A 16098-nucleotide genomic window follows, 5' to 3' on the forward strand; every position below is an offset into this window, starting at 1 on the left:
AATCCCCCCAAACCGTTTCCGCATTTCTGATTTAACACAGTTATTGTAAAGAGCACAATTTACACACTGAAAACTTACCAATGGAGCGATGAATGCAGGTATGCTGGTTATCACTCAGAAAAAAGCCCTCTTTGCACTGACATTCGTAGCTGCCCATAGTATTTACACAAATCTGCTGGCACCCTCCATTGTTATCCTGACACTCATCAACATCTAGAAGAGAGAAGGAAAAAGAAATGCAAGATAATGTACAGATTCAGAATATACATCTAGAAGAGCAAGGAATCCATGAAAAGACACACTGTAAATTAAGCTTATGAAAACTACCCAAACCCCATTAGAGTTAATCCAAATTAATCCATCTAATTATTTTTCCTGCATCCTAGGTTTAAAGTTAACATTAAAAAAAAACAGTGGTGAGGGGAGTCCAGCTATGTCTCCGTATTCTGAGCTGCAAATTGATTTCCAATGCACAATGAATGTTAAGGTCCTAAAAAGGCTGTGACCCCATCTGCCAAGTGTGGTGTTGCACCCTGTCATTCCCACTCCACTTGGAAAGACATACTTCAGGCCTACAGTAATTTCTAGCAGGGGTAGCAGGCAAACACAAAGGGCATTACTGGGTGAAAAGAGTCTTTATAGAGTTCTGGTCTTGAACAGAACAGCATGTTTCAATTACTGGAGTCATAACCCCCTACTTTGTCAGTTTGTTTAATGTTGTTTAATGAAAAGAAGGCTTCTTAAATCTAAATGTTCCATGTCTGTATTGTCATTTTAATAGGCAAATATATAAAACCACAAAGGCAGCATTAGCTACTGGCTGTTTTGAGGGTCCCTGCATACCCTCCATCACCTCTCTTTGGCATAAAAGTTTTTAAGCTGTTGTGTTTAACAGAGACATATGTTTCAGCATTGAGAAACCACTGCCACTAAAAGATCTCTGACCCACGTTCAACCTTGCAACTCTCCTGTTTTGCTCATAAAAGGTACATCATATGCATTTTCATTTTTTTCTTCGGATAAAAGCAACTTGCCACCTGAAAAATCGATGTTTTCCTTTTTTATGGAGTCTCTGCAACCAGTTACTTATTTCACAGTATGTGCCAACATGTCATCAACTGAGTTGGTGTGTGTTTTGCTTTCATTTTATTTTTGGAGGGGGGAAAACACACAACAAAGCTAAATGATCCACAACATTCAAAACCTCAGAAAAGCTGGCACAGCTCCTGCAGAAATTAATTCCTGCAGGACTGGCCACAATACACTAAGGTAAAACCCAGCTGCTTTTGCCAGTACTCTTGCAGGCAAGGCCAGGAAGCTCTGAAATGCTGGAGAAGCTCAGCCGGTAACTAATGGAGGAACGCCGGCTAGTTCCGGCAGCTTGCTCGGCTAAGCCTACTGTTGCTCTTTGTGCTGGTGTGCTGCCTGCGCTTCATGGGACAGAAATTGTAGCTCTTTCTCACAGAGAAAAAAAGCTCTAGGGTAATTACAGCAGTACCCAAGGAAACCAGGCAGTCGTCTTCTGTCTTGAACCACAATGCAAGTGTGTAGACAGTCCTTCTCTTTTTTTCTTTATTTACCAGGAAATGTTAAGCACTATTGCCTCAAATTTTCTGTATCAAAATCTTCCGCGCTCTCAGTTCTTACTCCAGATTTGAACCTTTTCATAACCCCATCAGAGCAGATTGGGAGTGCATAGGAAGAGAAGTGAAGACTTGCCTACTACAGTATAAGAAGGAAAGATAAATAAGACAACTTTGTGAGATCCTTCCTCTGTGAGTCAGCAGGCCTTGCTCCCAATTAGTGCCAACTCAAACTTGTTCCTTCAAAACAGAACACTGGAATCTAGATCCTCCTCTTTGGAAGATCAGTTGAACGCTTACTAAAGGAAAAATTCTCGGTACATGTACAAACCCCAAAATTTTTCTACAAAGTATGCGGCCTTCCCAGTGTTCTGTTTATAGTATCCAAAGCAACTTGAACAATTGCCTTCCAGCTCTGATGAATAATCTGAAACAAATGCAATGATTTGTAAACATTTTTTTCTGCTCTTGATAGCAAATGCTAGTAATTTACTACTTCCGTAAAGAGACAGCTCTACTTACCACCAACCCCTAAATCCATATGCTGGAATAAAAGTTATTACGATTTAAACTCTTTAAAAAGTTTTACTATGAGGAATTTCTCCTAATTGTTTTCAATTAATTGCCTCAAAATCATTTTCATATGCATTCATGAAGAAAAGGAGTTGAAGAAAGGGAGCAGCTGGGTCCTAGGACTACGATATCTCTATCTCCATGCCTTCCAGTAAATCTTGGCCTGGTGCTGTGGGATTAACATTTTCTCTTCTCAGGCCTCAATCCTACTAGGGTCAGGCTTTTTGGAGCACTTTGTATTACTGCAGTCTTAAAAGGCAGTATTGCTTATTATCCACCATACCAAGCAATCTATTGGACATGGCTGCCTGGAAAATATTTACTGTATTTACTGAGTTATTTACTTGGTAAACTTTCTTTCCAATAAAGTCACTTTATGATCAGCCTATTATACTAACCCAGTTTAGAAAATGCGGTTAAAAGGTCTTCTAAAGTTAGGAGAGAGAACTCGATTGACTCCAATGAGCTCAAGCTTTGGTAGATCTGGCAGAATAATTCCTTCATGTATTAAAATTTTTTCAAAGCTCACAAATGAAATAGCTGCCACAGAGGTTTTTCTTTCTTTCATTGCTTGTGCAACCCTCGTTCAATACGGCTCCAGTTACCCAGATGAATGTGTAAACATCACTAATGCAGCATATGTGAGACTGCATTTTGGACCAGATTTTCTAGAGATTAAGTTCCAAATAAACACCAAAGTAAGTAGCCAGGTTTTCAATAAAGCTCTTCTAGCTCCAGTTTTGGAGGCTTTACATGTCAAACGGGGCTGTCGACTGTCTTGAAAAACTGAGGGTGGATCCTCAGGAGCTTTAATTGTTGCCACTCTGCATGACAGTTTACACCTGCTGGAGAGCTGCACCCCAGGGCCTATCCCTAGATATAGGAAAAAAGTCACTTATGATGTAAAAGCATTTCACTCAAACATCTACTCTAAGCCCCAACTAAACCCATTTTTTAAACTTTTAAATTTATTGAGCACAAAGGGAATATACGTCCTTAAGCCGTTCTCTGTAACCCTCATCACAAAGAACTGTCCTGTGATCACATCTACCAAAGACAATCCCTGATGGAAGCATCTAGAAATAACTCAGTTACCACAGCTCTTAATTACTCCTTACCAGCACAAATAAATAGCTAAGATGACAATCAGCATAAGAGCTAGAATTGCTTATACACAGTTTAGACCAGAGCAACAAACCTATGCTTCCAGGGAGATAAGGCCCTGGACTTCAAATTGGCCAGTCATCATCATCAAGGACAACAAAGAGTAAAGGAAGAGCCAGCTCAGGGAGAGGCTGGGAAAGGAGAAGTATCTTTCAAAAGAGAGGGAGAGGTAATGGATGCATATATACAAACATAGATAGATATATCTATATATCAGAAGCATTTTGCACATTAATGCATATCTGAATTTGCATAAGACCTCTAGCTTTTTGGCCCACTGCCTTCACATAATCAAACTTGTGTTCTGTATCTTGGTAAGACGAGATCCTCTAGAGAGCGGTAGTGTGGAACAGTATCAAAGGGTAGGAAACATTAGAGTTGATAAAGATGGATCTTTGATTTATTAAATAAACAAATGTTTTTGGTTTCTCATTTAATTTATCTGATGAACTTTTCAAACTAGCTCCACTGGTATTTCACCCTGATCTAGCTCAGAGCTTTCCGCAGTATTTGACCTGAAGAAGCTATTCTGATTGAGTGTCCTGTTTGGATACCATCAAGGGAGAAAGGTCTGCTAAGGGTACCTGAAACCAAAACCACAAGCAGGAAGATTGAAAGTGGAAATGCTACACATAGTCGATGTCAAGAACAGTACTGTCCCACTGTCCACTTCCTCCCATGATCTTCTCTTCCTTCCTTGTGACATTTTTCTTTCATGTCGGCATTTTCATAAGCACTTAAGCTCCTCAGAAATCTGAGTCTCATCTTCAAAGCCTCCAAAGCATTTGGGAGCCACAGGACAATTCACTTACTAGAGCATTTAGATTCTTTAGAGTCCTCTAAAAACAGGACTTTGATTCATGATCCAGGGAGATGATTCTGCTGGTTTTTCTCTAAGCTACTCTTTGAAACTTTTGGAAGATTTCTCCAAGTTGCCTATTTTGCTAGCAAAGAGCATTGTGTTAGAGAGATGAACTACTGATAGCAATACTGCAGACTTTCCTCAAATGTGAGCAACAAAACACCACTGAGGATACCTTGTATTTGTAAGAGAAATTATTAGCAACCTGGATTTACTATAGTTATAGTCATTCTTATACCAAAAACCAGCTAGCCCAGCATCCTCTTTTTGGCACTACCCTGTAGTTGATACTCAGGAGGAGACTGTATAGATGGGACAGAACCATTGCTGGCATGATCTCCTAGCTTTCAGCAATTACGTACCTATTAACCTTCCTATATCACTTGCTAGACCATTGTCACTGCTAGATCTTCCCTGTATGAATTTGTCTAATCTTTTCTGAACCCAGCATGATGGGGCAATTACTTATGCAATTTAATTATGGGTTACATAAAAAAGACATAATTTTGTTTGTTTCAACATGCCACTTCATAGTCTAAGTGAACACCCCTTAATCCCATTATTGTAAGAAACAGTAAATATTCACTCCCTCATTGCCTTTTCTGCATCTTTCTTGACCCTACAGATCCCCTTCAGCCTCATACTGTCTACCTCATCTATTTTGAGCCCTAAGGCACAGCAATACACAAATATGATAATTACAGAGACAATTCGAATTACTTCAGTATATCATGTTTAAAACAAAAAGTGTTAATCTCTAGAGTTTAACCTTAATGACAGCAACATTTGACACATATTCTCCTTACTTCTCCATTCCATTCCCTTCAAGTACCATGATGCTCTGTTGGAGTGGGTGTCTTGGAATATCTGATCTCAAGATAGCTGTGGAAACCCAAAGAGTAAACCTGGCATGTAGGAGTGATGCAAGTGGTATCAGATTAGAGGCTGTAGGCAAGTGTTCCTGCTGGAACAGTCATACAAGTAGCAACATGCTGTCAAGGTAGGGAGGATGATACATTGCATCAGCTGAAGGGGCCATGGAGACAGGAATCATTGCTAATTGAAATAACTGCTAAAACGTCTTTCTTAGACCAACTTTATATGAGCACACAAAGGGAAATATTAGAAGAAAGAGACATCGCTACCTACGTGCACAGCATTCATATTTCCAGGAGATCTGAAATCAGACTTCACCAAGAATTTAAAAGCAGGGCCCAAATTTTCTACTATTTGCACATGAGGCTAGAATTCTGCACTTTGGCCCCTTCTTTCAGAAACTGAAAAATGTGGTGAAGAAAAGGAAGAAGAACACCACATCCTTGAATCCAGTACTTCATTCAGTACCACAGTTGCAGAAATCTTCACTGAAGCCCTTGCTGAGAAAAGATCCGCTTGCAAAAACACGGATCCTGTAGCAGTGAATGTTTACTGGAGTAGACATTAAGAAAACAAAAATGTGTGAAAAATCACCTTTCCCTGAGAAGTAAAGCACATTTTAGAGGAAAGAAACATGAAGTACTAATCACAAGGATGACCTTGGGTTAGAAATACTAAAATAATTATTAAATGGTCAAAGAATTGATCTGTAGAACCACTCTTTTCTTACGTACAAGGATACAACACCTAAAATGATGCCCATGATCTGCCCCAGAGAATCCCATCTCTTAATGGGCTACAATCACCTATCACCTCAACATCCACTGACTAGGCTTCCTGTTTGCCTGCAGAGTTATAGACGTGCACAACTTGAAAAGAAATGCTTAAAATGTCTTTTCTGTAGCTATTTTGTGGCACACAGTGGAATTCCTTAAATTTCACACTACACAAACACAATGTAAATGCGGCTGCAACAGACTTCTTTGCTATGTATAGCATAAGAAATACCAACTTAACACAAGAGCTTAACTGCTGCATGTGATGACTGCCCATTTGCTGAGCTGAAGTAAACAGCCCCATGGACATTGCGTGAACACTGCAATGTGTTCAAGCCTCTTGACGCCACTTGTTTATTCCTATCTTAAACAACTGGGCACCGCTGTCTGTCCTTTTAAGACACCAAAACCCTTTTCACAGCTTTTAGCATTTCCAAAATAAACATCCAAGCCCCTTAATATGACATCTTAGTTGCAGTGTCTATCCTCCCACTTGGTAATCACGTCTATTTTTCAGACAGACACATACACATGGTGGCCGCCAGACAACAGTGGCTAAACACAAAGATCCCAACTGAATTATTTTTTTTAATAAGTTATCCATTCTTCTGATAGAGGGCTTTAAAATAATTTTGTATTAATTTGATCCTGCTTCTTTTCATCTACAGTGCCATCGTCTAGGGAATGCCAGCAGCATCCAGCTTGGCATGAGGCTCTTACTGTGAGGCTCGGACAATGCCCTGGCCCCGTTAGCAGTAAGCTTGCAGTTCCCACTGACGTCTAGCTGCATGTAAGGCACTCCAGGCTGCAATGCTGGATTAAAAATTCTCCATAAACTAGAGGGAGGGAGTTAGTTACAGATGCAAACAAGGAGCAGTCCTGATCAACTGAAGGAAAAATTTTGGGACAAGTTGAGCAATTTATCCAGTCTATTATCATAATGTCCCTTTACTTTGTCTTACCCCTGGGCTTTCTCTAGAGCATCATTAACTGCTGCAGGCTCTGTATTCTTCTTCCAAAATAACTACTGATTATACCTGCTTCTTCTTACCTTTACTTATAGACTCTGCCAGGATCAGAAAAATCTGGTTTGGGTTAACTCAAAACTGTTTTTTGTTTGTTTTGATTTTTTTCTTACAAAAAACCAAAAAATATTTTGCTGTGGGTCAAAGCATATAACTTAACATGAAAAATGAAACAATATTTTCATTTCATGTTGGTAACATTTTCCAGGTTTATACAACACAAAGCTTTTTCTTCCTGATGTCTGGTAATAAAAGCCAAGGAAATGGCTAGATTCGAGTTTTTCTTGTTATCTCTCAGTAACACAGTTAGGGGAATCTCTAGGTTCAGATGAGGGATCTTAAACTAATCATTGCAGCTTCCAGTAGGCTATGAAGTCATTTGCACTCTCTATATCAATAATACTTGAAGTCCATAAAAAGTGGAAGAAACAGAAGAGTCTGAGGCACAACCTTCAACACACTGAAAAGAGAACTACATCACAAGTTGAGAAACGCTGGCTTTGCTAGGCACATATCTATGCATTAAACTTTTGGGGAACAGGAAAATGCTGAAAGTGTTTTGGAAGTACTGAAATTGCTCCTATAGTTCATATCAAAACAATTAAATTTTCCTGAAAGTATCTCCATTGGTGAAAAGTGCTTTGTAAATGCAACCTCAGTTTCTGAACAGTTTCAGCAGATACATTTTCAGTGAATGAATGCTTCATTTGGCACAAAATGTTTGGGGAAATGGGCATTTATGCCACCACGAAACTAGTTCAGCATTTCCACCCTCCTAAACATGAGTAACACAAAAAGCAGTATTGAGAACAAATATTTTCTCTGATTTCTCTTGATAGAAATACCTGAAAGATATTCAAGATTTTACAGTAAACATTCATTTATTTTCAATATGGAACGGCAATACTAGCTTGCCACTCAACCTAGTCGTGCTGTGTTACAAAGTACAAACTGGATTGGTTGGTTGGTTTGTTTTGACTACCTGGTTTTAAGAAAGCAGCCTTAGAAAACAGTTGGACACTTGTGCACCAGCTAAGCAGCAGCTGCCCATACACGTACACGTAAGCTGCAGTAAATTGACAGTGATATGCAACTCAACAGATGAACACCATCAGCCACAAGCATCTCTTATAAAGAGAGATCATCATCGCCTTGATCGGTAAGAGTGCTGGGAATTATCAGCGGTCAAAAAACATGATTTCAGGAATGTCATAACTACATAAAGAAGGGATGAATTTAATAAGTTTGGAGCTGGTGTGGTAGTGTAAAGCCAAAACAAACAAAGAACCCAAAATAATTCAAAACAAGCAGCTGCCTCACCCCCACCTTCCCCATGAAATTCACCAGAGCTGTATATTCTTTTCACCAGCACCTGGGAACACATACATGGATTTCTAAAACAGCTATTTAACAGTGTGCAGTTTTTCTTAAATCAAAGTACTTAACAGTCATGGTCATCTGTCATCAGTATCCACTATACGAAGTTAATGCATCTGCTCATTTTGCAGTTGCATCAAATAGGTTAAATACATATACAAGAGAAAAAAACTTGTGTTTCATGCACAAGTTAATCTGTAAGTGACAGGAATCATGCAGAGCTTTCTATGGGCAACTTACTTCACTGAAAGCCTTCTTACCTTTTACTCTAAGATATCTGATGTTGGTTGTACAGAATCTTAAGTCAGAGGGAAAAGCATTTACATGTTAACGCAAACGGACTGACCATCCACTGACAAATTCTGCAACTTGAAGTCCCTGAAGTCCCCCTCAGACATGTAGCCTGTGTGAATTACAAAGCGGACACTTGTTGGAACCTTTGTATTTGGAGCTCTGTTTCCCAGAGTTGTTCTTTGAGTTCTGATTTCAAATTCAAACACTCAAAGAAAAACTCAGTCCATACCCAGGATATTCATGTCATTTCAGAGCACAAGAATGAGTTTTCACGTTCTTTCAATGTGCAGTCATTAACAGGCTGAGCCTGTGGTCCCTTCAGAGCCGACTGAATTTACAGTTAGGAGGAGTTCTTCCAGTTATTTTTAAAGTGAGTAAAATCAAATCTCTTAGATTTCCCTAAGATGCTTCAGAGGCCTTTGTAAGTACTGAATAACACTTGGTGGCATACAGACAGTCTCAAGCCTATTAAAGAAAATGATGCACTTGCACAGGCAGTGGGTGTCCTGACTCTTATCTCATGTGCACATAAAAGTTTTGATGTGCTGGGACCAGGGTGCTTAGCATCTTATATAACCAAGCCCTAAACAATTCCTAAGTTACAAGACGAAAGTCTGGCTCCCTGTCCTGTAAGTGCAGCTCCAAGCCTGTCACTATAAATCACTAGTGGGACCCAGAACCCATTCTTTGCTGTCATATTAGTAATTTTTATTGTGTCTCTGACTAATTTCAGAAGCAGTTTCTTAGTTATGCCTTCAAAATAAACAATAAAAATAATTAAATAAAGTTTCTCAACTTTTTCAAAGGAAATCATCCAAGCTCCCTAGTTAAGTCTAAATTTACCAATGTATATACTCATGATATTGAATTGCAAAAACTATTTTTCCAAAGGTAATGCTGAAATATTGGTGCTCTTTATTTGCTAATATGTATCTGAAAAATGTGACTCTGGTACTTTAATATAACAGTATAAGTTATCATTAGTGGAAAACTTTCAGCCTGCATTGGGCACAATAGAAGTACACCAGGAATATTTGCAAAAAAAATCACTTTAGGGATTTTTTTTGTTGATTCAAATAGACAAAAATAGATCACCTCACTTTCAAGTTGCTTGTATATTTATAAACATGTTACACTGGAGAAATTCTATAGAATAAAATCTTGTAGAAAAATGTAGTTCTTTCCCATTCAAGCTTACTTAATTAAAAAGAATTATAAAAAAATGTCACCTGTGAGTTTTCTCTGTTTAGTACCTTGTCCAGTAAAACAGCTAATACAAGAAAAAAATTAGCATGAAAAATTGTGCAGTGTACCCTGCAATAAAAAAACCAAACCAGACAAAAACCCAAACCAAAACACTTTTTTCCCCATGAAGAACTATACAATTTTATATTCACAGTTTTCAAAATAAAGCCAACTTTCAACGTCTGGCAATAGAAATCTTGACCTCTCTGCACAGGTCTCATGAGAGGACTAAAATCCATGAAAATATGTTCACTGACGTGTAACCTAGACTACACAAAGCTAGAGGCTCCCAGAACTCTGGATGCCCGATTCTTGTTGAGGAGTGTCTGTAACAGTGCCATCTAAATACATTCAGCAAATACATCTTTCCATTCTTTTGAACTCTTCAATTCTACTTCCATTTTCTTTTAACTAAGGTATGACCACTCTAATAAAAAGGCTGTACTATAGCCTAATACTCATTGCTGTAGCAATTTTCTCTTCAGTTAGAATTTTCTTTTGTTAAGACAGAGTGGAAAAGCTTTGCCCTGACTCTTATTTCTGCTCCTGTCCTACAGCACAATACCATATGTCTATTCCAGTCTTATTTATTTAACAAAGTATATTTCAATTGTTTCCAAACATTTATTTCCATGTCCCATAAGGCCTCTTAATCATAATTCTAGCTTTAATCCTAAACCTTCCAAATTCTCTAAGCCATCTTTCTTGTAAAGAATGTCCAGTGATTTTTTAATTAATGTTTTAATAATGAGTAATTATTATTATTTAGATGTTAGCTACAGTCATCACAAAGTCTACTCTGCCCTAGTGAGACCACATCTGGAGTACTGTGTCCAGTTTTGGGCCCCCCAGTTTAAGAAAGACAAGGAACTACTGGAAGGAGTCCAGTGGAGAGCTACCAAGATGATCAGGGGACTGGAGCACCTCCCTTATGAGGAAAGGCTGAGAGACTTGGGTTTGTTCAGCCTGGAGAAGGGAAGACAGAGGGGGGATTTCATCAATACCTATAAATATCTAAAGGGTGGGTGTCAGGACAATGGGACTAGGCTCTTTTCAATAGTGCCCAATGACAGAACAAGGGGCCATGGGCACAAGCTGGAACACAGGAAGTTCCCCCTCAATATGAGAAAAAACTTCTTTCCTGTGAGGGTGACAGAGCAGTGGCACAGGCTGCCCAGAGAGGTGGTGGGGTCTCCTTCCCTGGAGACATTCAAAACCCGCCTGGATGAGGTGATGTCCCCCCTGCTCAAGCAGGGGGGTCAGGCAAGACGATCTCCAGAGGTCCCTTCCAACCCCTGCCATACTGTGATTCTGTGATATTAAAATGTGCTGCCATCAACTAGTTCATGTTTCTTCCTGCCCCTCTATTATCCAAAACTATATCTTCTGCTCTGATACAATTCCAGTAAGGGATGTGTGCACAGGCAATATTTTGAGATACTTGAGAAGGATCTGGGCTGAAGTCTGCAGAAGGTAACTGAAGCAGTAAAAATAATCCTCTATATTGCTCCGTAGTTTGATTCAAACTTTTAGGTTTGTATATTGTTCACTGAAGTCAAAAGGGTGATGTCAAGATGTAGAAATTCATGGAGAACATAAGACAGCAAAAGCAGGGCACTACAGAAAGCCGAGACCCTGGAATCTACTTGACAAGGAAATTCACTACTAACCTTTCATCTGGTACCCATCCATACTGGAGAAGAGTTTTGTTTCATTTTCTAATACAGTAATCAATTATGCAGCATCTATTCTTTTGATGGCTATTTCTTGACTTTATAAATTATACTGTTTATCATAAATCAACACTGCCAAGAATTTATTGCATTCTAAGCATAGTATAATGACAAAGACTATATTTGAAATCAGAGAATGGATGACTTCACTGCTCTCCACTTTGTCTAATGTCTTTTTGTAATCCATATGAATTCAGTGTTTTAACTGGATCTGTGTAATTTCTAGGATTGATAAAGACACCTTTCTGTGAGGGAAAGCTTGAATGTCATACACATCTGACTGGTAAACACAGCCATTATAGGCTGAAATCCTGCACCGTCAGGTGAATACACATTCTCCCTTGCTTCAGGTAATGGGTCTGCCAAACATTTGGTTAATTTTAATATATTTTATAGTTTTTCTCTTAAGGTATACATCAATACAAACTATGCTGGCTTAGAAATCTGCTATTATGAGAAAGTTAAGATGAATTACTGAAAGATACAAAATTAATACAAACAAGAGAAAGCAGTAAGGATGCAGAATAAAACTTGACTTCACTGAACTAAGAGACAGCCATCTATAGCCATATCAGACCGAGTAAGAACATCCATATGGGATTTAACTGATTTAACTTACACATATTAACTTCACACTCTAAGCTGATTATTCTTTGCTTTCCTGAGTGTTCCATGTAAACAAATCTTTACTGTGATTGATTTCCTCCTCCAGGGAGCATTTTAAAAAAAAAAAAAAAGACTCAGACAACAAGAAGACTTGCAGAAACAAGAGACTGAGATTGATGCTGCTGTCACATAGGTCCCAGTTTCTTAATTTATTATGACAGTCTGAGAATCTACCTTCATAGTTGACAGCAACCAAGATTTATTCTACGCTTTTGATTATTTCCCCATACCTAACAAAAAACCTTGGGCCCACGCTCATTTATTCTCTCACTTGTTTTGGTACCTCTCAGATCACATTGACTTAAGAAAGCAAACATATGGCAAATTAACACGTAAAGAAAGTTATATCTCATTTGAACTCAAAAGCTTAATGTGGGGTGACTAAACATTAGAGTACTTTTGAAGGGGGAAACTTTCAGATACAGAAATAGAAAAAGCGGGATAAGAAAAGCAGCGTGTTCAGATCCTAGCTTCAGAGAAGACTGAATATTGGAGGTCTTTCCATCAATCACAATGAGAATTCCATATTTTACTGGATTTCCAGAGTGAACATGCACTTATTTTCAAAATTAGTCTCCAGTTTGGGGCTCAAACTTCGGATGGCAATAATCCTCTTCTCAAAGATGTTGATTAACTGAAGTGCATGGGACTGCACCTGTGAAAAAACAGGGATCAGTTCATCTGAGCTACAGTAAATATATACTTTAGGATGAGGGCAGTCACACACATGAAATACCTATTTCTCTCTAGTGACTCCAAGGTGAGTACAGATAGATGGCTTCTATGAAGACATTTATACTCCATCAGCTGAAGCACAGCCTAGGACATTTAAAGGAAGTGATTTTTAATTTGAAGGCTTCATAAGCTTTATAAAAATGTAGGGCTTGACTTCTTGGTTATTAAATATTTTTCAAGTTTGTATGCAAACACCATGGTAACGATTGTCATCCTTCCATCATGGAACCTGCCATGAAGAGAAGAGGCTGCAATGGCTCAGACACTGGAAATTTCTACAGTTACCAGGTGCCATAAAACTAAATCTGAGGCTTACAAGAGGAAGATGATGAGAACTAACATATTATAATCCCATCTCAAAAGAGATATTTAACTTATTTCTATGATTGTCTGCTACCACTGCACCATGCAGACTCTCACAAGATGTGTGTAACCAAGTAACAAAAGTAAACATATCTACAGAAGTTGTATGTAAACATCTAATACAGAATTGTTTATAGAACATTCACTTATCATCCTAGGTATTGATATTTGTTCAGCACCTAGTCATCAGTTAGCAGAAGGCATTGCAGATAGTACGTTACAAAATCTGATACATGCCACTGTACCACAAAGACTGGATACTCTAAATTGCTGTGATTAATCACGGCTGCTATTATTCATCTAATGTACAGACCTAGCAAGACTGATAAAAGATCTGAAAAGGGTAAAAACTTGTTCAATGAAGAAACATATCAAAAAGAAACTTTCTTTGTCATTAGACTTTCATCTGAAAACCAAAGAACTTTAAAAAATTTACTTATGTACGTTATCATTTGTGAATTTTAGTGACAAGGTTTTAATCCAGAAAGAATGCATTTGTCACTAAAACTCAGTTGTGCAATTTGCAGTGTGGATTTTTGTGTATGCACCCACTGCCACTTGTCTGGGAGAGGTTCAGTAGCTTAATTCCTCTGGGTCCCTATTTGCAGGACCCCATCACTGCCAGTCATCATTTGCAGAAATACAGAACGCAGAGGTTTAAAATACACAGATACATCTATATTGTTAAAACTTGCCTTTCAACACTTTTCATCCTGTCTGTAAATACCTATTATATAGGGCCCCATTCCCATCTTGTGCCTGAGCCCCTCACATTTAGAACAGATTCCTGCTACTCAACCACTGAGCCCTGATTTGGGAGTCTGGCCTCCTTCTCTTAAGTCATAAAACAACTGCCTAGTCCTGAAGTTCTGCTCAACCAAAACTCTCACTGGAATCACTCGAAATGAGTAAGAGCTTCAAGATTTAGATTAATAACTTCCTCTACAAAAATACCATAATTTAACATGTGTTTTAATAAAAATGAAGAGTTATGAAAAGAAGGCTGTTGGGTTTATTCAATCCTCCTCCGTCTGCCAAGGAGCTTAACATTAGCAATCATGGAAGTCTGGAAGACAGTTTATGACTGATAATATTATTAGAGGCCCTGCTGATGTGCTAGAGGAGGACAACACTTAACTGTCGGCTCACCTAATAGTCTCCTGGAATTAGGAAAGAAGGGAAACTGGAAGACAGCCAAGGAAATAGACCATTTTTCAGGTTCTCTTTAAAATATTTGTTCTTGTGAAACTAAAAACAACTTTCCAAAAGCTGTTTAGTTTTATATTTAAAATGTTCACATTAGAAAAAAAAAATCTATTTGAACTGTTGGGAAACATAAAGAAAAATAAACATCAGTAATAGAAGCATTCATTTAGAGTTCAAGCAAGCAACACATTGTGCACAGCTGTCTAGAGAAGAAAAATAAAGCTAAAATAAAAGGAAGACATTGGTTTCTTTAATCATACCAATGATTATGCAATCCTAAATAAGTTATGTACCACTTCTTGACATTTTACATCTGGGAGCTTTAGAAATGATTGCTCATACACTTGCAAGTCTCCTCCCACTTCATGTTGATAGGCACTTCAGGCCATAATCCCCCATCCCAGTGTATACATTCAGCAAACAGAGGAGTAGATATAGGTAGATTTTGGGTTCTAACTACTTTGGGTTTATTTTGGAAAAAAAACAAACCCAACAAACAAAAACCCAAACATAGAGCACTGGAACATTCACTGAAAGAGGGTAAATGATATGATGTTATATACGTACATGTGTGTACATACTAATGTTCCTTTTGTCTTCTGAGTCAGACTGTAGATTACTACCACCCGGTCAGGTATTAAGCCTACGTGCCAGGGTTGAAACCTCTCCTCTCTTAAAATAAGCTAACGGATTTTCAATGAGCACTGCAAGACAGGAACTTGGGTTTAGATCCTAACCTCAGACCTTAGAAGACAACAAATTGTGTGATTTCAAACATGAACTTTATTTTTATACTGATTTTGGATCCCAAGGTCCATTTTATAACAGGCAGATGTTACTTTGAGGCCTGTGACCATCTGCTCCTGGTTTGTCTCAGAAGTTTCTCCTTTAGCTGCAGGCTCCCAAATCCCTTGCTGTGGTTGTCGTTCTGCTCCACCTACCAGACCTGGCAGATTAGTACCACTCCTGAAGTGGGTTCAGTTGCTCCAGGGAAAGTGCCACCTCTCCCATCCCACAGGTGCTTCCATGTGACTTAGTCACTTTGCCAAGAAGTGCAAAATAGCATCTGAGAACAGATTTAAAAAACCAGTAATGTTCATTTTTTCAGGCTGGAAAATCAGGCCTTCTGCCCAAAGCACACCTCCAAGGTTGTGGACATAGCCAGGACTTTGCTATTCAACTTTTTGGTACTGATTCACAGCTGACACTGTGCTTGTGTTTTTGTCTACCACACTGAACATTCAGCTCCTGCAGAGAGCTCCATGGAATCTATAATACACACTAGTAACTGCATTTCTGGCTTGATTTATAATCCAAAGTCACTCTGCTTCCCAGGACTTTTTTCAATCAGACACAGGATTAACTGAAGAACCATAAGCTATACTGGATCATCAAAACCTACTTCTGCAGTTAGTTTCAGGAGGTCTGACATACAAGAGAATTGAGATATCATATTATAGATGTCTAAATTTAATAATTGTTAATTTTCTGTAAGAGAAACAAAAGTTACACGGAATATTTGAAATAAGAGTGTGTAAGCAGGGATTCAGAAGGGTAAGGATTCTATTCTTGGCTATGCTGCAGACATTCAGATATCCTGTATGAAGAATAAGAAGTAAC

The 16098-nt window shown here is 38.5% G+C and overlaps 1 protein-coding gene across 5 annotated transcripts in view; it reads right to left on the bottom strand.

Annotated features, from left to right (window-relative positions):
- The window catches only part of SCUBE1 (signal peptide, CUB domain and EGF like domain containing 1), a 219497-nt gene that overhangs the window by 165038 nt on the left and 38361 nt on the right, over positions 1-16098 (bottom strand). For all 5 annotated transcript variants that reach the window (XM_064460913.1, XM_064460938.1, XM_064460930.1 and 2 more), the window contains exon 4: positions 79-213. In XM_064460913.1, coding sequence (XP_064316983.1) covers positions 79-213 — 135 coding nt within the window. The remainder of the gene's footprint in view (positions 1-78; positions 214-16098) is intronic.

Source organism: Phalacrocorax carbo, chromosome 1 (genome assembly GCF_963921805.1).
Source record: "Phalacrocorax carbo chromosome 1, bPhaCar2.1, whole genome shotgun sequence".
NCBI lineage: Eukaryota > Metazoa > Chordata > Aves > Suliformes > Phalacrocoracidae > Phalacrocorax > Phalacrocorax carbo.